General features: G+C 31.5%; 2 protein-coding genes across 3 annotated transcripts; one reads left to right on the top strand and one right to left on the bottom strand.

The window, feature by feature from the left end:
- Positions 1 to 16056: 16056 nt before the first annotated feature.
- LOC125070907 (phosphatidylglycerophosphatase and protein-tyrosine phosphatase 1) lies at positions 16057 to 20986 on the top strand. 2 transcript variants are annotated; one of them, XM_047680917.1, is made up of 6 exons: positions 16057 to 16148; positions 16232 to 16381; positions 16643 to 16723; positions 18976 to 19079; positions 20222 to 20330; positions 20702 to 20986. In XM_047680917.1, the coding sequence occupies exons 1-6, from the start codon at positions 16146 to 16148 to the stop codon at positions 20822 to 20824; spliced, it is 570 nt and encodes a 189-aa protein (XP_047536873.1). In that variant the 5' UTR covers positions 16057 to 16145; the 3' UTR covers positions 20825 to 20986. The 2 variants fall into 2 exon arrangements, with proteins under 2 accessions (XP_047536873.1, XP_047536874.1); XM_047680918.1 differs by having other exon boundaries at positions 16235 to 16381.
- A 1794-nt stretch (positions 20987 to 22780) lies between these two features.
- Positions 22781 to 25953, bottom strand: LOC125070832 (succinate dehydrogenase [ubiquinone] cytochrome b small subunit, mitochondrial). Its single transcript, XM_047680818.1, has 4 exons — positions 25797 to 25953; positions 25182 to 25330; positions 23737 to 23921; positions 22781 to 23536 (listed from the first exon to the last, which is right to left on the bottom strand). Exons 1-4 carry the CDS (start codon positions 25825 to 25827, stop codon positions 23341 to 23343), a joined length of 561 nt encoding a protein of 186 aa, XP_047536774.1. The 5' UTR covers positions 25828 to 25953; the 3' UTR covers positions 22781 to 23340.
- Positions 25954 to 25998: the final 45 nt, after the last annotated feature.

Here is a 25998-nt window from a genome sequence, read left to right on the forward strand (position 1 = left end):
GTTTTCCGAGAGCCGAGATGGCCCAGTGGTTAGAACGCGTGCATCTTAACCGATGATTTCGGGTTCAGACCCAGGCAGGCACCACTGAATTTTCATGTGCTTAATTTGTGTTTATAATTCATCTCGTGCTCGGCGGTGAAGGAAAACATTGTGAGGAAACCTGCATGTGTCTAATTTCAACGAAATTCTGCCACATTTATATTCCACCAACCCACATTGGAGCAGCGTCGTGGAATATGCTCCAAACCTTCTCCTCAAGGGAGAGGAGGCCTTTAGCCCAGCAGTGGGAAATTTACAGGCTGCTAATGCTTGTTTTTCGACGCATTCTTAGCCTTGACGGTCTATCTAGGCATATAAATGATCTAAGTTTCAAGCTTCTACAGATCTAGTCACTTGCAATGGTATTTTTTACGAATATTATAATCTTATGGTTATAGTTTCACGAGTCAAATAAGGTACGAGTTCTATACTGCAGTTAAATATTTATAAAGTTGTCACAAAACTAACATGTGAAGTTATTATAGCGAAGTTATACAAAAAAAAAATTAAACGATAATTCGCTTTGAATGCGTAAGAACGAAACATTCCACTGTTTTACCTATTGCGAAAATTGCGGTTATAAAATAACGCGGCTCTACCGAATTTATTAACGAGATAAACAAATTCACGAAGTCCATCCAAAACATGTCAATACAAAAGATTTTTCCTTTTGTAATTAGACAAGCAAAAAGTTTTATTATGCCTTCTATTTCTGTTATAAAGATTTCTTTCAATTATAAAAAACCTTAATTAAATTCTAATTTTATTATTTAGTATGATATTATTAATAATTTTTTTTACGTTATTTTAAGCACTTTAACTGCATGCCTTGCGCTCTTTATGCACATTTAAAAAACCAACTAAGCGTTGCTTTGCCCAGATTCATCATTCTAGCTTCATTGCGGTTAAGTAATTATACACCTTATTTATCACGAGACAAGAAGATTTATTCGTGATGTTTACATTTAACGCGGAACACGATATCAATTTCAAATGGAAATAAACTTAAAAAATCCATTAAGTGAATTTCTGAATTTCAATCGCTATTTGATAGGTATATGTTGTGAGCTATCAAGGTTATCATAGAGACAGTTCTGTTAATAGTTTGCCATTGGTTTATATATTTATAATTAAAAAAAAAAACACTCAAAAAACCTTAATAATGTGTAAATATCGGTAAACTATTTACTGAGACCATTCCAATAAGCCCAAATATAATATCTCTGTTGTAGGTTGGGTATGCTCCTGATTACTGATAAACCTGCAGCATCAAGTCAGTGTTGCCATATTATTGCAGTCATCGAAGTCATGGGATACAAAATTTTGAATCAATCAAACCTCTAGAAGTTGCGCTCCTAGAAAGAACTCATAATAAAAAAACTGAACAGATTTTCAAGTTACTTCTCAAATAAAGAAATCTAAATGGCAGACACACATACACAAGTTAAACTTACTAGCATAATATTGTTTTTAATCTACATTTATTCGTAATAGAAGAGGAGTCACATTCACGTTTAAATAGTAATTATTAAATGGTTGATTTTTGCCTGCAATCTTTTTTTTAATTATGTAGACGAGTTTCGTAACACTATAGTCATATTAATATGTCTGAAACATTTTAATTTGATAAGTTAATTAACATGAATGAGTGAGTAAATTTGTATTTCACGTAGTATGTGTGAGAAAGGAATTGTTCAAATATTTAAAGTTTGTTATATTCATAATCTCAATCTTCCTCATTCTCTTGAGATAAGTTTATATGGAAATCTAAACGTTTTTATATCTTTGTTAGAGAAAGAAAATCTTAATTAACTTGCGTTACATGTTTTGAGAAAACAAAGTTATTGAATTTCCATTACTTTAGAGAAAAGTTCTTGAGATGTGGACGAATATCAACTCTTTTGGTAATTTAATGGGGCTTTAGGAATTAGAATTGAAAACCGTACCCAAATATTTTTAACAAATAAATAAATTAAACTGTACAGAATTGTAATAACTCACTCGTGTATAGTTGAAAAGTGACACCAAACTCACAAAAACAATCCCAATGAAAGATTGTTTTTAGTGTAATTTGACATGTTAGCTTACATGACGTTTTTAATAAAACCAAAATTATCACATTAAATAAATCTATTTCGTATTAGTCAGATGCTAGTCCACAATGCATTGCGATGCGATATAATCGCCATTATTAGTATGTGCTCTCACCCCAAAAAGTAATTTCGTAATATCGGCAAATAAAATATTACACAAAATTTAATATCAAATAGTCCATCTTGATATACTAAATATAAAAGAGGGCATAAAATTGATTCTAGTGCAACGACTACTTTAGTAAATATCTAGAAATATTTGCTCCGTTAATCGAAACCTGTTGAATTCTTCAACTTAAGCGTGAAGCGATGAGGTCAAGCGCTTTATCTTTAACACCGTAACGTCTTACCTTATATAAAAGCATATCATGTCTTACACAATCGAAAGCCTTAGATAAATGGGAGTCCACCAATATGATAATATATAATTATGTCTTAGAAGTGCTATCGTATTATTTGTCGAACTTCTAATAGTAAAATTTTTACTACTCATCGTGAAAAAAATATTTATACCGAAATGCACGTAAATAGTTTGTATAAATATCTAGAAATATCCATGATATATTCTGAATATTAAGTCTTAAATGCTGTTATAATATTCGTCTAGATGCTTTTAACATTTTATATTTTTCTCTAATAGCCTTCAATTTGAATTTAAAATATCCCAGGCTGGAAAAACAGATCAATAAAAAATACATTTCGTAATGTAAGTAAAATTCAAAGCATTGCATCGCGTGTTTCACTAATTGCGCTGTGCCACGCCCAGACCATTGTAATTACTAACCAACACCCCTCCATCCCCTCCCCCCAAACTATTGACATTTAGACTTGGCTTAATGGTATTAACCAGTTCTCTCGATGACTTTAAATTCCATTCGATAATTATTCATTCAATCTTTATTTCGATCTATGAATATAATGATACTATCGAAAACAACGTAGCATTATCTGTGAGCTTGCACAGATTAAATATACTCTATAAACTTTTTTATAACACTTATTCGTGTGTCGTGATAACCGTTATTCGTAGTTATTACGAAAAATAATAGTTTAATAATCTGGGTTGCCAGATTATTAAACTATTTAAAAAAATGTTTTTAATTAAAATTACATATTTGCGTTTATATATAAAACTAGACGTAACATTTAAGGCCTATAAGATTAATAACTCAACAAGAATATATACGCGAGTCACGCAAATATACAATATTGACCAACATGATATACTTACATAGAAAATGAACTAATTTAACTTAACTTCGTATTTAAAACTGTACCCTTTGACACCACCATTATTTAAAATGGCGGTTTACGAGTGGCTTTAACTTCATCTACAATGTTCATATATATTGGCAAAGACAAAACTATTTACTGCCTACTCCTTCATTTCTAAAACATTTTTTTTATGATTGTTTGGTTTTAAATTTGGACATAAATATCGGAATAAAAATCATATATGATTTCTTTATCAATAATAATTATGAATGATATCGTCCTGAGCGATATACGCCACAGCAACCTAACACAAGGAAGACCAGCGAACTACGCAGGAGGATATTAAAGTGTACAAGTGTGCGCAAACATAGGTGTTTGTCTTTTGTCTTTTATCTATTCCCTAACTCTCATAATCCAATGAGATGAGTTCAGGCGCAGGAGCACTTCCAACTACCAGGAACCAGGTTGTTATTGAGATTCTTTTATACCCGAGAGTTATTTATCGGGCCACCCTAGGCCTGATATCTAGCCACTAGACCATCGAGGCAATCAATAATAAAATTATGATCGTATTTTTACCACATATAAATAAACGAATACAATTAACAATATATTTTGTGCTAAATAATAAATAAGAGTCCACTATACGAGTATATTATACTATATATAATATTATATATGTCTATTTTTATATTATCTAATATATAGTGTTATTTTATTTTCTAATGATCAATTTGCCTTCTTTAGTGACTGGGCTGAGCTAAGTCAATTTTTCTCAGAGGATTTGCGATTAAACAGCTTTTAAAATTTTAGCTGTATTTTAATCCAAGTCCTCGTGTCAATAATTCTCACGTTATAAATATACATTTGATAGTAATACTGAAGTCGAACATAATCGTAATTTTTAATTATAAAGGGAAATAAACAATACAATTATATTCAAAAATAACATGGTAACTCTTTAATTCTAAATTTAAATAAGACTGGGACGTTCTAGTTCTATCTACGTTATCTGTGCTCCCAACTAAACAAACAAACCACGGAACATAAGGCGGTTGACATTCCAACCTCCTTTGAATATTTCCAGCCAGATAACACATCTCGGCTCTAATCGAACGAACCGATCGAACAGCTACTAACCACGTTCTATTTGCCTTTGAAAAATATAGCTTATAAAATTTTAAACTTTATTACATGGTAACAGAGTCGTGATAAATAATAGAATTGCTTTTTGGATATATAAAAGTAAAACACTCAACATTCCTGGTTGTCGATTCGGAATGACTCAATTTGAACGAATTTATCTCTCATAACTCGTATAAGATGTGTTTGACTGATTATTAAAAGTTTGTATGCGTTTAAAAAATTATTGATGAATAAAGCGATAATTGCCAACGATGTTTTAACAAGACAAGGAAACGTGAAAGTTTTGAGATGAATATCGTTTCTTTAACAAGAAAATTGTTATGTTTATGTATTAAAATTATTAAATTACAACAAACATATTATTAAATTACAGATAATTTATGTTTTCAATACAAATATATACTGGTCATATTTTTTTCTTGATATCTTTGTTATGCCTAAAATCGAACATCCGAATAAAATTGTTTTAAAAATCGAACGCCAAAGAAGTTTTACAGATACCAATTTAACGCTACTTTTGCATCTATTAAATAAAATACAAATTTTGATAAAAAATGAATAAAACATATAATAAAAAATGCACTGGAAAACCTTTACACTGCCATCATTAATATTGACCGTTGACACCCTAATTCAAAAGTTGCGCCTTCAAATCTCGAACGCCAAACATTCCCGCCATAGACAAGCATTAGTCAAACTGTCAAACACGCACGGAACTGTCAATGAGCTATCCGTTACTCTGTCAATGACCGGTAGCCGAATTTAAAAATCGAACTCGACAAGGACAATGGACGCTCTGATATATTGTGACTTGTTGCCAGATTTTGATTAACTATCCGACAAGTGACGTATTGTCAAAACGTATAATAGAGTTGGTGAGTTCTGGAATTAATCGATGGCGATTAACGTAATAGTGACGTCCCTCGTTCATCACCGCTGATAAGTTGCGGTTAAAAATCGGCCAAATAAAGCGGTAGGCAGACAACAATGGCGGCCCATTTGAATTGAATTCCTGTTACTGTTAAACTTTTGTTTTGTTTAAATTCATCTATCTTTTTAAAAGTTCTTATTTAGCGGACATTGAATAATATATCCGATTTACGTTACGTTCGGACGATTATTCGAATTAATTAACAGATAAATCATTATAATTATCCATTTTTACTACTTAATTAATTTTTTATAAGATATTTAACTACGGGGATGTTACTATCCATAAAAAAGTCGTAGAAATGCCAAAAGTGACGACTTGATCACTCTACGGTTGTAAAGTGCTCATAATGTTATCGTTTATAGTATTTTTAATGATGCAACCCATAATTCGTTTACTTGCCACGATATAAGCTATGATTAAACTTAGTTTTGTCCAGTAATAAAATTAATCGAGAAATTAATCTAAGTTATTTTTTATCTCACCGCAGTAAAATCATTGGGTTGCTTAATATTTTATGTGTTTTTTAGTTTTTTATTACAGGCGCTATATGTTCAAACAATTTAATTATACAACTCTATTAAATCTATAATTCTTTAATATTAAGTCTAATTTACTTGGTTTGGGCTTTGTCCAAGCCCGCCTCGGTAGGTAACTTAATACTGTCACGTTGCGGTTTGAACAGTATCCACCAAAAAGTGGCCCTGTCGACAGACACAAAGATGTAACTTCTTAGTTCCCAAAATTGAGCCAATTTCCATAGACAGTGGTGAAGATTTACCGTCACTTGATCTATTTGCTGTCAAATAATTTAAAACTATTAAAAATCGCACCCTGATTTTCACGCTTTATTCTGGAGTAAGTAAGACTATTTAAAATAACATTATGCCGATCCTCATTTACTGAACGAAAGGAAGACAAATCAACGAACATACTTTCGTATTATATTGACGCAATAATATAAACAAAAACATTTCATAAAGAAAGTCGTAAAGTAACAAATGTCCCCAAGCCTTCATTATTAAAAAAGTTATTTCGAACATTACAGAAACGAAACAACTTTGTTTTGCAATGATAATGCAGAGTAGGTATTTTATCATATCATACGCACCCCCTCAGCTACGGTAGCGAAAACGATATTATTTATTGAAATTTAATCTTTAATACCAAGCATCAAAGTTCATATTCGATTGCGTTTTTATTATTATTTTTTATTTAAGCGCGCGCGCAGCTTGCACAAACGCACCTGCTTTTTTATGTCACTGTCATTATTCTTTTTAATTGTTATCTTGAATTTGCGACTATTCGATAAAAATGTTAAAAATATCATGCAAAAGTGTGAGATGTATGAAAAGTTAAAATGTCCATTTAAATGCAGTAATTGAGTTTTAAAATATTGTGGCATTCAACCAATATAATAATAACCCGCGAAGGGCTCGCTTCTTAAGAAGGTTTGTAGCTACCACTTACCACAACCATGCTGATCTAGTTGGATACCCATGATAATTTCACGGATCGTGATATTATCTTCCATTGTAGGTACATTTCATGCACAGCGTATATTTTGGTCAACTATTAAGAATAACTTTATAAACGTTGTTTTAAATAACGTCTAAGATAATTTATAATATTTTTTTTTTTTATTACATATGATTTAGAAAAGACGGACTATTTAGATCGACTTCAATTGTTTATGTTGAAAATGTAAACAAAATACTATGTCAGTGTATTTAAGTACTACAGGGCACTTTCATTTATGTATCTAAAATAATTATAAATTCCAAAATAATAAATAAAAAATATTTTAATAAAAGTAGAATCTTTATTTATGGATTATTGTTTTACAGTTCCCTGGTTAATTAAAAAAACAACAACAACAAAGTATGTTAATTAAAGATGCAATATATGCAAAAAAATAGCTGTTAATTTTAAATTCCGAAGCAGTCGGCCATGTTGCGTAAAGGGCGCGCAGTGCACTGCAATTTGTCAGTCGAGGGCGTTCCGAGCACCGTAATTGGTGGTCAAAGACCGATAAAAAAGGGCTTTGTTTAAACGAAGCTCACCACGAGTACGCCCATGTCATTTATTTACTTGTTTCTAATAATAACTTCACTGTATTTCTAAGCTTAAACAAAAAAGATTTATCGTAAGAAACAAATTTGACACTCGACGCTCGACACGATCTTAACACGTATAACTTAAGACTTACGATGATACTCTATTTAGCTGATAATCCTCTAAATATTTCAATTATAATTTTACTTTTTTTACATGATATGTTTACATAGTTAAACTTATGTGAATTGGCATAATAATTTCAATCATTAAGACCTTGCTCATTAGCTATAAGAACTTAAAAAAAAAAGCAATTATTACTGAGTTATGCCTTTTTAAATTTCTTGATAAACAGTTATTCCAAACGATTTGCGCCTCTATTGTACTATTGTGTCCAAGAAAATTACGTAAGTATCGACGGCATTTTCACAAAGTTTCAATCGGATGAACAATGTGTGATCGCACAGAATACGAACAAAAGCAACCATTAATCATTACAAATAAGTTTATTACTCAACTAACTACCAGATCCGGCTTCGCACGTGTAGAATAAGGGTCTACATGATAAATAATTGTCTATCATACATATATGTATATTGTATATTCAAACAACGAAGGTAACAGCCAAATAAATAACATTTGGCATCCAATTGACGCGATTTCATTGGTCGAGAGGTTATATAATCTATGATACTCATTTAGGATTTGCGAAAAATGGCCTTTTGAATATCGACGAAGGTGCGTTCGAAACATCAGAAGTCAAATTAAAGTGTATGTGTATAAACAGTGTTGTGTTATAAATAAAGATACATTAATCAAGACCTGTTAAACTAATCTTAGATTTACGTTTTCCATTAGCAAATTGCATTGATTACGTAAATCTAAGGTTTGTTCATCATTATGCCTTTTTCGATTAAAATAGACTATAGATCTCGATTGGTCGGCATATTTTTTTCCGAAAATTTCAACAATCGTCTACATATTTGCCCTAATTTACAAGAATATTAACTATACTCCTAAATCATCCTCATCCAGTGAATAACTATGTCCATTAGTGAAAACCTTATAAAAAATATTTTTGGTAGTTTTTGAGTTATCACGCACAGACGCGGCGGGAGGACCGTTCTTTAAAATATACAGTTGACCTTCTAACAGCGCAGTATTGATAGTGAAAGTTTAGTTTTATCGTAAGTTGACATCATCGTATAGTTTTCAAAGAGATTTTTCGCGAAAGACCTAAACGACGATACTAAATCTACTATCAATTCAAGTCAATTCTTCGCCACTTGGTTACATCGCTAATTCGATCAGGGAACTGTTCAGATATCATTCTGTCAGTATAATAAGCTTAGTTAATTAATACTGTAAAAAGCCAAGGCCATAGCCATTAGCCATAGCCAACCCAGATATTGACTACTGTCAAGCAAGTCAATAGACAAGCACATTTGACAAATTGACACGTTATTTTGTCATGCTTATAAATGTATAGTATGTCATGTTATATATTTAACTTATGTTAAGTCAAAGTGTAATTATTTCTTGGGTTTTACCGAGAACAGCCGACAAGACACGAAAGAAGACTAACCACTGATAGTTATTTCTGCTTAACCTTTTCCTCCGTGATAACCAACGAAATCACTGTTTAAAAATTTAAATTTTACGCGTAACGTAGAATTTATCTATATTTACTGTTGGCTTTTTTTTATAAATTATAAACCTTCGTGATAAATTACATTAAGATCGATGATTGAACATACAGAATAGCAGATGTTTTCGCCAATCATTTATAAATTTATGCTTCTGCTTATAAACACGACCACCTGTAACTTGTATTGCGAATATATAATTACATAATTTTATAGCCAATTGCTTTATTTGTATAAGTTTTTGTGATTTCCAAAGCTTTACCTTTTTCCTTTTTATTAGGTCACTGCTGTTTGTTGATCAGAATATTCTAATGGTGTGAAACGATTTTATTTTGCTCCCGGGTATACAATTGTCTATGTGTCAGTTACGTCCGCTTTAGCGTTAGCTTCGAAATTCGAATTCCAGAGACGACTGTAACTCAAAACCATCGGTCACTGGTGTATAAGGAAGATTCGTTAAATATCTTGCACAATTAGATATTGTTGGTACTAAAAACTTCGTAATATTAAATAATAATAATAAAACGATGAGTAGGAATGAATTTGTAAATTTTAATTACATTAATTCAGTCCTATCAGAGTTTTCGATAGAACTGTACAAAACTGATAAATGACCTCATGAATAAATTAGTATATTTGATTTTAAAGTTTGATTAAACATTTAAAACTCAATAAAAGTTACGTTATTATTCAATTTCGATACAATTACCATATTAACGACTTTACATTGACATTTATTTTAGTAGCGATTAATGGGGATTTCCCACCTAGCAAGTTCGATTTGAATATTCAAAATTCGAGAAAACGTCAAAATGACATGCATTTAAACTTTCTCGTGAAGGTTTTCTATGTTTATTTATATATGTCAAAAGTAGAGATTTCTTTAATGGCAGTTATTATTACGGATAATATAATTAGAGCTTGATACATTCAGCATAATGCTTATTAATTTTACTAATAAAAAAATATATCTTTGATTGCTTTAGAAGTATTTATTTACATTTTATGTCGCTAATTTGCAGGTTTGCAGTAAATACTCAGAATTGACATATATGCACAATTCATATGTTAGTAAGACTGTACAGCCTAAGTTTAAGCCACGAAAGGATAAATATCCAAATAAATTTTAATGGTTATTCAAATCCGTTGTTATAGCGTACTTGAATAAAATTATCTTGAATTTGATTTTGTGAATTATTTTGACGTTTAAAACAATCATAGATAATAAAATATTAAAAATAAATGACAAAGATCATCACAGTCATACTTTTTTTTTTAATCATGTTTTATTCTTACCAGTCATAAATATTGCACATGTCCTTACTCGGCACAGACCATCCATCTTTTTGTCAGTCTAACTCCTGCCTTTATGGCAGGGATACATTTACTGTCAACACTCCTCTAGTATTTTATTAGTGTATAATGTTACATCAACGTTTTAAAAGTATTTGCTTATGTGTTCCTAGTATTTATTTCGAGAAATATTCATGACAAACATACATTACTGATAATACTTTATGAGGGAATTTCTATCTTATAGATACGAAACCGAGTTGAATTGTTTGTAAAGCATGTCTTAATTTCTTAACAGATAATTATGAATTTTTATGTAAACATTATCAGGAGAACAGAATTGGACAAGGCACCCTAAACCTGCCCCCTCCCTAAAACGCAGACGAACCCACGGACGAAAACTAAGTCAATAAACAAAAGCAAGATTTAGTACAGAGATCTAAAAGTCCAAAGGAAGTAACCAGAAATCACTAATCAAATTAATAGTCATAATATTAACTGGTAAAAGAAAAAAATTTATAGCTTATCAAAAAACATGTTTCATCAATTATTAATTTCTAATTAACGTCTGAATGAATTAAGAACTGATATGGCCCAGTCAATTAACCATTAAACGTACCTACTTAATTTTCATAATTCATCATTCAACACATTCGTGTTTGGCAATCAAAGAAAACATTGTGTAGTAATAGTATGTATCAAATATATGTGTATTGCTAGTCGTAAATCACACTGAAGGTGTTTTTAGTGATGAGAAATCTAAAGATTTCATTTGATAGTGATATCGTATGAATAAAATAAATATGCTAAATATAAAAAACATCTATTTACTTAAAAAATATTAACATTAAAGCCTTATTTATATTAGAATAAATTTAAAAATAGCAACTGTACAAATCATGACCCCGTGGAATGTTGACAAGAATGCTAGCAACATTTTCCCATTGAATAGTAATTCCTACACTGAAAGCGATAAATGAAGCCCAAGAACAGCCCTTCTGTCACCAGTGATGGCAATATGTCGAGGTGCTATACTTTCAAGGTCCAAGTGTTTCAACTGCAAACGGAACACAGACTTACTAAATTTGAATAAAAGGCGAATATTAGTATCGTTTGTTCGCTTCAACTTTTTTGTAACACTTTCCCAGATATGAGACAGGGTAAGTCTCACGCTAGGACCCATCCTCGTTCCCAGTGAACCAACGTCAGTCCATCACACCTGTTGTTGATATAAAAACATCTCGTAGCAGAAATACATTCAACAGCACGTCATTAATAACTATTACTGCCAAGTTTAAGCTTAATGCGGTCATAATTTTAAAAGAAACAATATCGGCCATCTGTCTTGGTAAATAATTGTTATTATTATTGCAAGCACATTAGACAATTAGTCTGCAATATCAATTGAAAGTAAAAAGCATTAAAGGCAAATATACATGATATAAAAAATAGTGGAAATGAGGTACAGTTTGTCACTGTTAATTTGATAAACAATGTTCATTCTAAGAGTGATTACGAGTGAACTGTGTATCAAGAAGTCTAAGGAAAAACCAAAAACAATTTATGCTTCATGGTCTCAAAATTTTATCCGTTTACATCATAATATAAGAGTCCATTACTAAGCCAACCTTTTTACACAGATAAAAAATATATATAACTTTTTTAAATTAGGCATGCGCTGGCTATCTTCCGACGACATCTAAGCGCGGGATCGAGAAGCAGTAAATTACGGCAAACTGGAGCGTTGCAGCATTGTATGCAGATGCCGCTCGTCGCATCTCCTTGTGATTTGCATCAACTTTCGGCACGGAAATCTGCAACCTGCTTAATTATATCGAACACTAGTATAAGTATGTAGCAAAAAACAATTTTATCATGTTCACGACTCTACCGCCGCTGACAGGAAAGGCTAACTAACTTACAAATAACTGCTAATGATAATTTAATATGTTAGGAAAAGACCTAAGTGCTTATAAATATATGTTCTTTTGTTGGTCGACCTTTAGCAACAGTAACGACGTGTATCCTATAAGGCATGTTTTATTGAGGACAGGTGGCACAACCCAACAACGCCTCGTATCATTTTCAATAATAGAAACAATAGCCGATCGGAAGCACCCATTGTTCAAACTACAATGGCGCGTCTCATTACTCAACTGCTCGTTAACGTCTCGACCGCCGCAAAACACTAACTTTATCAGTCCCTCACGTCAAATATCTTCCCATCTCGAAACTATATCTCCTCCGGACACAATCGAGCTAAAATAAAACCACGGCACCGGACATGACTTCGAACGTTCTCCAGGAGCCAGATGCGTATCGGCGCGCCAAAAAGCAAAATCCGAATGATATGATGTTCGAACTTTCCTTTTTCAAAATGCCCGCAAATTGTCAACCGCTGCATAGACAACGGGCAACGGGCGCATTTGAATACGGCCCAATTTGAATATAAAGGTCGGCGTTCGCGTGTCGCCGCCATACATCAAGCGAGAGGGCTTTAAGTCTTCCGAGCGCTTTTTGGACACAAATAAGCGTCTGATGTTCGACAGGACGCGCATAATACGACCGGATTTAATCCGAGTGCGGTGATACAGCGGAGCTCCACTATTTATGAGAGCTGGGTGATGAAAGCGCGTTTATTTTAGCATTGATTTCGCAATGGGGTGCGAATGTTTTAACTGCCCTCGGCTTCATCTCTGTCCCGATCCGTCGACGCTCGTGTAAATGACGACTTGGAGTGGCGCATTAAGATAATATAAAATATTTATAGCGTGTAAACGTCGATATTAAGGCGGTGAGACACCCACGACAGAGATTCCGTATCGACCGATGCCATATTTCATTTGGCCACAATTACAACCATTAAACGGGGCGCAACTCTTTGATATTTTTCCCTTTTATTTATTGAAGCAAACTTATTAGGATACTGTGGCATTAATGATGACAGATGATATACTGTATCTCGGCTTAATGCATTGTGTGTCGGGATTCCGTATCGATCAGTTTAGTTGCTAAGGGAAAAGAAACGTTTTAGTAAAATATTCATATCGAACTAATTACATCTTCCAGCAGGCGGTGTTTGGAAGTATAAGCTCTTTTTGAGAAGAACATTTGTAATAAATTTGACTTATGATTTTTTTTAATAATAAAGTTTGATGAGAAAAAATGTTCTAAAAATATTGAACGGTTTTTAGTTCTAATCGTTAACGACAAAAACTTAAATATAATACCTAATTTTAATCTAGAGTAGGTTGTTAGTTATTTATATGAAATAATAAAAATGTAGGTACAAAGTATATATATTTTACAGTCCGATATTTCTCGAAACTTTAAAAGCCTAACTCATCCACTCAAAAGAATTATATTCTTTATTATACACTAATTTAAAAAACAACAAATCTTATTTTTTATCTACCACAATAATACAGAACGAACATTTGAGTCATAGACAAATTAGCGCAGATCGAATCTACCACGAATTTGAATACGTTCCATTCAACGAGCGGGAACACGTTGTTTTTACCGCGTTTTAATTTAATTTTGAATTCCGAATGTCGTCCGGTGCGCGCTCCCCGCCGCGTTACAAATGGCGTCGATACATCATGCCGATGATATCTCTTTCAATTTTTGAAAGAAGCCCGCCATGGGCAGCGAATTAATAATGGAGGATATTATTACTCACAAAGTGAACTATGTGAAGGAGTTAAAATTAGATGTTATATGAGATTGTATAATTTTTTTTACCTATGTTAATATGTCCGAAATAAAAGTAGGTATTAATTTAGCTTAGAATACAAAGTTCTGATTAATAATGTAATTATTTGAATTTAGATTTTGAATTAAAAACAAAACAGTCATCATCCATATTAAGTATATAGCTTTTCGAGTTTGTAAATTTTCCTAACTTCCAACATGTATTTGATATATTATACTACCATTTTGAAAATGTCATTCAGAAAGTAAGAATGTAAACAAAAATAATATTTAATTTAATAACTGTATTAAAACTCTCAGAGTGAACAAAGGGACATAACATCTGAGTTCCTAATGGTGACCAATTACCACCGGGTGGTATATTTGTCAGTATATTTACCAAATATTTAATTTTATTTTATCGTTCACTGATTCAATAACATAATAACATCAGATTTATGGTGGTTAGATGAGATCTGTAGAAGTACGTCCACAGTATGTCGTTACGTCATTCGAAACAAGACCCACGCTACATATGACGTCATATTCTGAATATCCGCGAATATATTTAATAGATAAATTCCTGTAATCATTTTTAATAAAAGAATATCAGCGTAATTTATGAGGTTGAATAAGCTGAAATAGTACAGCAGAAACGGATACAGCGCTTTATATATATATAAGTATGTATGTATTTATTTTATGTAATTATTCGATAAAGATCTTCCAGTAAATGCTTTTTTAATCGTAAAGTGTTGGGAGTTGTGACGGATCGTGTGCCTGGTCACTTTAATTAAAGGCTGAAATTCCAGAGGTCCTCGAATCAATACCCTAGCCAATAAAGTAGGTTTTACTGACAAGAGAAAATCTCAAAAACAAATCAGGGCTTTGGAGTTGATGGTTCTTATACTCCTATGTCTCAGACGTTATGAAAAGTGGATGGATCCGCTCCTGAACTACTTGCTTGTATCGGATTGCTGTCCCCAGGGGCGGATATAGCGGTCTGCAGTCCCTTGACACCTAATTATTTTTATATACATTGAACATTTATTTCAATCGTGTTTTTGAATAATTTAAATAAATTAAATTATTTTAACTCCTTATAAAAAAATCTTATAACTGATATAATATGTACTTAGTTATATTAAAATACAAGACTAATACACTTGTTATATACATAAATATAATATATAGGTTTACTTGTCGTATTATGGATATTTTTTGTTATTATAATATCTGTTGTGTCTGTGAAAGCTCTGGGCTAGTAACCTGGGACCTTTCACAGCTCTTCCCTAAATCTGCGGGGATAATAAAAGAAAGAATGCACCTATATTTGCGCGTACACTTGTATCATATTTATGGAAATATAAATAATATATTTATTTAGGCTTACAATTAGCAAAATCACTATATATATTATTTGTAGCAAGAAGACAGACAGCCCTTGAAACACCTTGTTTGATAGTACCGATTATAAAGGATTAAAACCCCGTGGGTGGTACCCAGCCAGGCAAGTACTGGCTACCTCCAATAATGTATCATTTAACTACATGATATTTCTAAGTTTACTCTCAGCTGTTTATTTTTATATTAAAAAAATATATAAGAAGAATATAAGTATAAATAATAATATTAGACTCGTCTAAAAACAAAATATTGTTCGTCGCTCCTAATTTATTTATTACTCTAAAAAGCATATACACTAAATATTGCTATAAAAAAGTAAAAGGAAATCTTAAAAAAGATTAATCATTAAGTTCAAATACTAATAAAAAAGGTCTCTATTGAGTAGTACGTAACGAACAAAATATTGAATTAATCAAATAATAACACTGTCCTAAAAAGAAATGTATAATAATACTATAATATAATATAAGTTTCCGAACAATACAGTCTCTATCAGTGTCAACCTGACGTCTGCACTATCATATTGACATTTGACAGACGCTGTCATAACAAGAGGTCTCGGTACGGGATGCAACTTGAATAACTTAAATTTTCCCCCACCACGAAAACCAGTCATCAGCTTTCACCATGGTACGGTTACGGTATACAAGAACTGTGTTTTCAAACAGTGATGTTCGAACTGAGTATACGTGTTTAAAATAACTGTACTTCAGCAGGCCACAGCGATGTTCGCCAGGGTGACTTTCTACCCCACACTTCTCTATAATGTTCTGATGGAGAAGGTGACCAGCCGGCGATGGTACGATAGGATGGATGACACTGTTATCCTGGGAGCTCTACCGTTTCAAGGAATGACAAAACAGGTATGTTTTATAGGTTATTAAAAATCAGGCTATCTAATGTTAACTGTAAATCTCAAATATTAAATAACTTTTGTACGATGAAATTTGTATAAATTTTACTATAAAAATTTGTACAATTGGACAAATACTTCAGAAAATACACACAATAAATAGATTTATTTAAAGTTTTCTAACTTGAAATTAAATTAAATCTTATAATATTATAGATATATTAAAAAAAAAAGCCTTTTAGAACTGAACCAAAATCTATTGTCATTTCAGTTAATCGAGGAAGAAAATATAAAAGGGGTCGTCTCTATGAATGAAACTTATGAATTAAAGATATTTTCAAATGACGCTGAGGTATGTAATTATATCTTTAATATATAAAAATATTTATTTTTATCCTATAATCACATAACAATAATCATATGTATAATTCACTAGAATCAATACACTCAGTAGAATCAACATAGAGAGATAGATACCTTTACAATAAATTTAAATACAGTGTTTTAGTACAATAATACTTAAGTGTATTGTTTTGTGTGTCTATGAGAAACCAAATATTTATAAATTATGCAATATCTTTATTCTACAGAAATATTGACTCAAAAACTGGTACATAAATGTTCGTTTTAAACATAATTCAGTCAAATTACAAAATATATGATTATTGAAACAGAAGATTATTGTTTTAGTTTCTATGATATTATTTACTTATCATTGTATTACATACCTATATACAAATAAATATATTTTTATGTAAAAGATGAACTGATGAATAAATGGGCCCATGATGTTAAGTGGTCATCACCTCCCGTAGACATTATCATCAACTATTGGATTAAAAATAGAAGCCATTCCTTCCATAACCAATACAGAAATACATTAGAAACAATAATAAAATTAATTAAATATATTATATTATATATATTATATTATATTATATAGAACGAAATACACATGAATAAGTTTTACACTTATACAACATTACATACAAATATGTACATAAAGTGTTATTTAAATATAGCTAACAAACTGGTTTCATTATTTATCTTATTCTATAAATAATCTATGTAAATAAATGATGTCTGTCTATACATATAAACGCTTCTTTGAATGAAGAAATATATTATACAAATCATGTTTGTAAATAAAAGTGCATATATATTTTTCTAGTTTTGTTTGTTTATGTTAATACTGTATTAAGGAACTATTTATCACACTAAAAGAATCTGTCAAGACATAAAATCTGCCAGTTAACTTGTACAGTGGACTCCCGGTAATCCGGCCCCTGGACAATCCGGCATGTCTATTACTGTTGAATATTTTTTTGACAGTCTTCCCTTATGTATATAATGCATGATAGAACAGGTAACAACCATTGGGTCACCACTATTGTGCTCGATGCGTTTTTTGTTTTGACTCTGATTGCTTAGTTTGAATTTGACTACATGTGATATGATGACATATAGAATCTTATCATTAGATATGTCATTTTTCGGATTACTAGGTACTCTTTTGTAAAAAAATCTGTACTATTGGGGGTCTTACTCTTATGGAGCCATTATTTAGTTAGTATATTTCTGTAAAATGACAATTCAAAATGTTTAAATACCTATTTGAATATTTTGATTTAAATTTTGTATAATCACTTATTTATTTATTGGAAAAGTTACACCATAAACTTATCACTAAGCATTTAAAATTAATATCTGACTTGGGTAACATACAAAGTGATACGTCTTTAAAGGTGTAAACAACTTCATAAAGTTAAAATATGTTCTAATATCCTCATTAACCATAGAACTTGGTTTGTTGAAAAATATTCGTGAGTAGGATTGTATCTGCGATTTATACACCTCAAAACGGCCCAAACCATTGACGCCAGTGAACACATTATCTGCTAGTGTGCAGTTGACCCTACAATCCTAAGGTTATTTCCGCATCAGACATTACTCAGTCATTTATTTATCACATGCGTTAAGCTTGTCAAAGGTAATCTCCAGAAAACATTTGAATAAAAATAGGTTGTTGTATCTTTTCAAGAATTATAAAAGGATGGATGTTTTTGTTATGATAATGTCTTTTGTTACCTAATCTTAAATTAGCATACTGTTGTCGCGCGCAGCGTAATACCATTACCTATTACAGATCAAAAAGTCAGTTGACGTTTTTTTTTTTAATACATATTTATATTTGGGCTGAAATTCATAAGACCAAAATAAGTATTATGAAAAGTAGTAGGATGAGTTGGGTTAAGATTGGTTTAATTCTGTTCGAACTTCCGGCTGATTCAACCAATTTTTGTTTGTCAATCAATAAAAAGGTGATCGAATCAGTCGGAAATTCGATAGCTACGATTTTACTCCATAGCCGATCTTAGCTAAACGCACTAAAGGTATATTATCTTGTAATGATAAGTATACTAAACTTCTAGTAGAAGCAAGATACTATGAAAATCTCAAATAGACTAGAAAAATCTATTGCAAATAAAAATTCTTTGACAAATTCAGACAATATGTCTGAATAACGGATCTCATGCATAGATTTAGCATTTGGCTGTTACATTTTTGTCTTCGATCATTTATGGTAAAAAAATAATTGAACAGAAATGGCGCGAACACGGCGTGCAGTTTCTGCAGCTGGCCACTACAGACATCTTCGAAGCTCCCGACCAAGACAAGCTATATGAGGGTGTACGATTCATCAATCGGTGAGTTTATATTTATAAAACATTTTGTTTGTACCAGCGTTGCAGAACTATCGATAGTTTGACTATCGATAGTTAACCTCGAAAACTATTCAGGATATCGATCGTACTATCGATAGTATCGTTTTGATCAATACTATCGATAGTGGCAATACTATCGATACTATCGTAATTACGTATTCTGTATTTAAAAGTATTGTAATAGTTGTTTTTTATTATTTAACGGCCCTCAATAATGAAACGATGCACGTGCGTTATAATATCAGACACTTGGGCTTTTGTAAACCCGTCTAGATATACCTCTAATTATATTTTCTTTTATTTTATGATATAGGTTGGCGGACGAGCAAATGAGCGACCTGATGGTAAGTGGTCACCACCACATATAGACAATGGAAAAAATATCAACCATTCCTTTAAGACATATTTACATCGCCAATGCGCCTCCAACCTTGAGAACCAAGATGTTATGTACCTTGTGTCTGTAGTTCCACTGACCCGACTGACACGACAATACCTACTCGTTATTTTTATGTTTTGCTGTTTGGCGGTTGAATATCTGATGATTGGGTCACTCTACCGCCAAAAAATACTTAGTATAATTTTTGTATTCCGATCTAAAGGGTGATTGATCCAATTTAAGTACAGCCGCAAAGGACAACAATTTAGTTCCTAAGATTAGTGGCGCAGTTTGTGATATGAGGAATGAGTATTAATGTATTTGAGCAGTGGTGAGCATTTACCATTATAAAAAATCAATAAATATAATTACCTTCTCTAGGCAATTATGTTCTAATTAAGTATATACATATTATTTTCTCGTAAATGTCAGTAAATAAAATTAAAATGTCCTCCTAAATGATTTTGGCCACGGCGGTTATTCTCTCCTCATAAAGTAAACTGCGTTGTATATCATAGTGTACGCGTGTGCACAAACACAGGTGTATTCTCTGTTCCTTCCTCCTCATCCGATGGGATAATCGGATACGACTGAACTGCAGGACCAACAGCTTTGAGATCCCTAGCACAGAAATGTTAACACTGATAGACGCCGATTGCTACTGACTGACTGCTATTGAGAGAAAAACTCAGTAGCTTTACTTCTTTTAAATAAATTACTCGATGAGATAACATGCTCTATCCAGCTTCCTGCCAGCTGAGAGCAAGCCCAGTAGCGAGCAAGGCCGCGTGTACGTGCACTGCAAGGCGGGACGCACGCGCAGCGCCACGCTCGTCGGCTGCTACCTCATGATGGTCAGTACAATATTTATTTTTGCCAATATTTCGTATACGGAGCATAACCTTATTAAGGGTCAGTTAGATAGTCGGGATTTTTTTACCTATATAAAGTAAAGGAGAGGTTGAGAAGATGAATTGGTCATTCAGGCCGCTGGTTGAATAGCGGCGTTTAGTAAAGTGGCTAGGCGTTTTAACTGGATGGCTAATTAAACTAGTTGCCTGCGACACTTACAAGATCGGTCAACATTGTCACATGGTCACAAAATAACCGCGCATTTTCGTGAATGAATGGTCTAATCGAGGTAATATATGACATAAGACCAAGGTATATTATATATGGATCTAACGACGTCTTATTTCGTTCTTATTTTCGTTCTTATTTCCAGAGAAACGGCTGGTCTCCACAGGAAGCGGTGGAACATATGAGAATGAGGCGCCCCCACATCCTACTACACACCAAACAGTGGCAAGCACTCGATATATTCTACAAGAAACACGTACAGACGTAATTACCTACCATAGATAATATACTGTATAGATAAATTATTATAACTTAAACCATAGACAATGTTTTGACAATTGCTTCACTTTCTATATTAGAAAGTGATTTTGATGCCAAAATAAACTGAACTTCAATAAAGAAAATATTATATTAAATCACAACAATGTTTGATGATGAATGTGTTTTTTTAAATTTTATTAATACTTCAATTAAATTAATTACTAGGGATTTTTATCCATATTAATTATTGGTACTTATAAATCTATACCTGTTTTAAAATGAACATTATATTTTACACAAAATAATTACATAAAATATAACCAAAATATCCTCACTTTTTTACTTAATACTAGTTAATGTTCAATGACTATTAAAAAAAATAGCGATCAATGTTATAAAAGTTAATCAGTATCTTGATATAAAATAAAAGTTACATATAATCATATAAACTTCAAAATATAAATTATTTATAATATGAATTTCTAAACTCAAAACTATTGTACACTTATACAAGAATGGAACATATATTTTGTTATTGTTAATAATCAAAACAAATAAGTATTATTTAAATAAAAATATCAAATGATCTGAAAATAATATAAAATGTATAGATGGTATGTACCTATAGGTAAAATTAATATTTTATTGGAAAAAATAATAATTAATTTACATGTTGGAATAATTATTTAATAAAAATAAGTACTATTTTTTGTTGTTTATTATTTAGTTAAAACAAGACCATGAGGTTCACACTTGTCACGTCAGTGTCCACTTAAAGCGAGTAAAACTGCGAAGTAGTTGTTATTTGGTTGTATTATAAAATTTAAACTTCTCCAAAACGCGCTGCGTCTTCTAATATAAGTTTTATGTATATTGTTTTAGTAGTATTTTCAGTTAGGAATTACAAAAAGGCGCCATAATTTCTTAATATACATTAATATTTAAGTCAATAAATCCTTTTTGGGGCTAGGTATCCATTTCTATAAAAAAATCCACAGACATTTTTAACTTTGCCGTTTCATAAACTCAAATCATTTGTAAAAAAAATACATTGGTAATGAAGTCATATTATTCGATACAAGATTATATAGATGACAAAGAACGTGGAGTTAATGCTTGTTGACTTCCACGCAGGAGACATAACATATATATAATTGTATTTAAATAACATGACTGTATTTTTAAATGTTGAAAATGAGTAACTACGGAGTTTCATGCCGGTTCCTCTCGGTAGAATCTACATTCCGAACCGGTGATAGCTTCACTTGATATAGTTTGTTAAATGACGATTCAAAAGTGCTTTTAAAAGCCTACTTTAATAAAGTATATTTTGATTTAATCTATACTAATATTATACATACGAAAGTAACTCTATCATTAGACAGATAAAAACCATGAAAGAACGACTCTTTCACGCCCAATCCACTGAATCGAGTTTGATGATATTTGGTAAGGAAGCGACTCTAAGGATAGTCATAGCAGTGGCGTAGCTAGGTGGACAAGGGCCCCGGTGCATAGAAAAAGAAACGGGCCCTCATACCCTCTTCAACTTATATTGCCCTTCAAAACTATAGATAGCAATAAGAATAGGATACAGGTTACATTGAGATGAACTTATCATTAGTAGGCTAAATCCATATGTCATCTCTATTCAAAGCTTAGGTTAGAGGCCCCCCCTGAGCTCCGGGGTCCTGGTGCACTGCACCACCTGGCCCTACGATAGCTACGCCACTCAGTCATAGGCTACTTTTTATACCTACCACCTGAAAACCAACCCTAAAACGTTTGTTAACTACTTATTTTTCTTATAACAATAAAACATTATTCAAATACAGGGAATTTTATAAGAAGCAAATTCATCTCTTCAATGAAGTTTTTATTTCCTCGACAATATAACACAATATTTGATTATACATTTAATTTTAGGGATATGACAATTAAAAAAATATTAAGTGTGTAGTTTAAAAATTTATTTCTCAAATAAATATAATTTTAGACTGACGAGGCATATTTTAAAACATTTTTAATAGTAGAACTTTTATTGATACAAGACAGGCAAGAGTCCAAACTTAAAAAACTTAATTGGGATAGTTTCAAACATGAGAAATTTCATTAGAACTGTTATTATTTATAAAGATAGTCAATAATTAAGAATCATTTAATGATAATGAAATCCAACACTTTCTTAGTCGAAATAATTTAACGATTGTGCCTTGCATTAAGTACAGCGTAACATAACCTGGTAATTTAGAAACGAAAATTTTTCTCCTCTCGCAAAGGAATAAAACTATTATTATTAAGCTTAATACATTACTTCTGTAGACAGTAAACACAAAAAAAATATTGCCTTATAAATCAAATATGTTTTTAAAACGAAAAAAGCTCATTGAATACTATTTTTTTAAAACTAATCCTTTTAACTTACTATTCTATATAATAAATAAACAATTCATCATTATGTAACAGGTGAAAAATTACAACGCATTTTGCCTACAAAAAAAAAATATACTAACAATACAGATTTTACGCTTTTTGGCCAGATTTGATGGACCACAATTGTCTAACAGAATTAGCGATTCCGATATCGTGGGTGATGACGTAGAAGAGTCCTCCGAGGGTCGCAATGGAGATGAGGTAGACGAGACCGATGGCAATCTTGGGGATGACGGGACCAAAAATACTTGCCCTCACGTAATCAACTGCAATTGCTTCCAGGCCCCTAAAAATTTCCATGTTCTTATAACTGATTGTACTAATCTTAAAGTTTTGGAACTGGTTTTAACACAAAAAAATTAAGTTTCTTTTAAAATTAAATTAGTTATACTACTTATTTTATTTGTAATTGATTATTATTTTAAATAATATTAAAAAACATCTAAGACTTGAACATCTACAATTTAAATATTTGTAATATCTTACCAGAAACTATGGGCAGTGATCAGGATAGCCATGAGTGAGTCAAGCACTTTGTTGGGTGCTATTAATGCTATGGGAATGAGTGGCACCAAAAGTACAGATGTGAACCTCTCAACCACCCACAGCTTAGAGTGATCATGGGCTTTCTCACCTGACAGTCTAACCACCGATGTGCGGAACGACCGTACCTTAAAAATGAAATAGTAATTAACCATTGATTTGTCAATTATCTTTTATCTCAACACTTTAATACGAAAGACTCACTATTATCTAATCAGATCACTCAAACATGTACAAGAGAAAGACCTCAATTATACTTAAAAATCAAATATTACGTTAATTCAATTTTAAATTGACTTGACGACCTCCGTGGTTGAGTAGTGTGTACACCGGTTTTTATGAGTATGCCACTCCCGGGTTCGATTCCCGGCCGAGTCGATTTAGAAAAAGATCATTAGTTTTCTATATTGTTTTGGGTCTGGGTGTATGTGATACTGTCGTTACTTCTGATTTTCCACAACAAGAGTACTTTAGCTACTTACATTAGGTAGTAGTAGGAGTAATGTATGTGATGTTGTCCAATGTTTAATATTAATATTTATTTATTTTAAATTGACTCATTTAAAATAAATAAATATTAATCACAAACATCTGTCAGCAATATAAATAATAGCAAGTCATTTAAAGTATCTTACAATGCCTAAATAGAGACAAGATGGAATAAAGATGCACAACTATGAATACTCCCATGACTCAAATAATTTACAACTACTAATGTACATAATGTGCAGCATTTTACTTGAAAATGTACCGATATGTTCATGGTTGAATAACAACTACTAGTTTCATTCATTACTAATGGTATTTCAACTTTGAACTTGATTGTTCACGACTCAGTCTCCGGTTTGATTTGTAATATTAATTAATCATTTGCCATTCTAATCCCATCATCAATCAATACCATCACAGATTTTCATACTTCATGCAATTTACCAATTGCTATATTTTGCATTAGTAACAGTTCTTGATCAATATGTTTTTATTTATAACACAATATTATTCCAGTTAAATACTATATATAATATATATATATATATACTTATATCCACTTTAATTTTACCTCAAAGTTTCATTAACATTCAAAATGTAATATTTTTGATAAATCATAATAAATTACATTGATTATTCAAGCTCTCTACATTGCATTGAATCTATGTAAAATGCTGATTATTTGGATTTTGTCATCTTGTATTTGGAATAGACTATACGTAAATAATTCTAAAGAGTTAAATAATTTATAAAGTCCACTAATTTGACTGGAATCTCTCAATGTTGTGCATTTTTAAGGTAATCCAAACCATATCATACTTGTTATATTATAACAGTCAAAATATTTAAATTTAGGATGTTTGCTTAATTCTCTCATATTGAAACAATATATTTCTTACCGAATTCATAATAGGTGTAGTTTCAGACTTCAATAATGAATTCTTTAATGAGTTAATCGTTGCTATTGTTCGTTGAGTGTTAACAGGCTTCAAAGCAGGCTGTGCTCCCATTCTCGTAATATGCTGAGATAACAATCGACTTGTGCAAGCTGTAATTCAAAATAAACATTTTATATAAAAATTTCTAGCCAGCTTCTCCATAAGCTAAAAAGTGGAGGTATACCACAAATATGAGTAATTTATTTTTATTGAGCTGTTTACTATATGCTATGACTTAATAAAGATTATTATCATATCGAAATAATATACCACTATGTAATATATAGTATATTAATACTTTATTATAATTAAATAAGTATCTATGAAGGTGGGATTTTGCAATGAATAAAAGCTCAAATTAAAAAAAAATTGCTCTCATTTATAACCTAAGCTCGTTTTGATTCGACGGTTGCGGTAAATAAAAATAATTAAATATCGATTAGGAGATAACTTCATGTAAGTAATACAGTATAACATAACGTAATAATACGAATGATATGGGGTTCTTTCATCCAATAATAACGAGTATTATGTAATTCTTTTTTATAAAATTCGCTTTGAATTAGTAATATTTACCAGGTGTGCGTAGGAACATAGAGAAAGCCATTTTCAGATTATTTCTTAAAATTCCAACTTAACACTTATAGCTTATAAATAATGTTCTTAGACTTAATATTTCGAAATTCGTGTGATGAAAACACAACCTAGCGCGAGTGACACTACGTCAAAAACAAAATCGCTCAAAGTTATAAAATGCTCATGAGTATTACAAAACTCA

The sequence above is a fragment of the Vanessa atalanta genome, chromosome 18 (assembly GCF_905147765.1).
Source record: "Vanessa atalanta chromosome 18, ilVanAtal1.2, whole genome shotgun sequence".
NCBI lineage: Eukaryota > Metazoa > Arthropoda > Insecta > Lepidoptera > Nymphalidae > Vanessa > Vanessa atalanta.

Coding starts and splice junctions, on each gene's coding strand:
- LOC125070907 (XM_047680917.1), top strand. Junction 16,382..16,642: donor TTCAAGGAATGACAAAACAG/GTATGTTTTATA, acceptor TTGTCATTTCAG/TTAATCGAGGAAGAAAATAT. Junction 19,080..20,221: donor GGTGTACGATTCATCAATCG/GTGAGTTTATAT, acceptor TGCTCTATCCAG/CTTCCTGCCAGCTGAGAGCA.
- LOC125070832 (XM_047680818.1), bottom strand. CDS start 25,827: ATGGCTTTCTCTATGTTCCTACGCACACCTG. Junction 23,922..25,181: donor CTACACCTATTATGAATTCG/GTAAGAAATATA, acceptor TTCATTTTTAAG/GTACGGTCGTTCCGCACATC. Junction 23,537..23,736: donor ATCACTGCCCATAGTTTCTG/GTAAGATATTAC, acceptor GGAAATTTTTAG/GGGCCTGGAAGCAATTGCAG.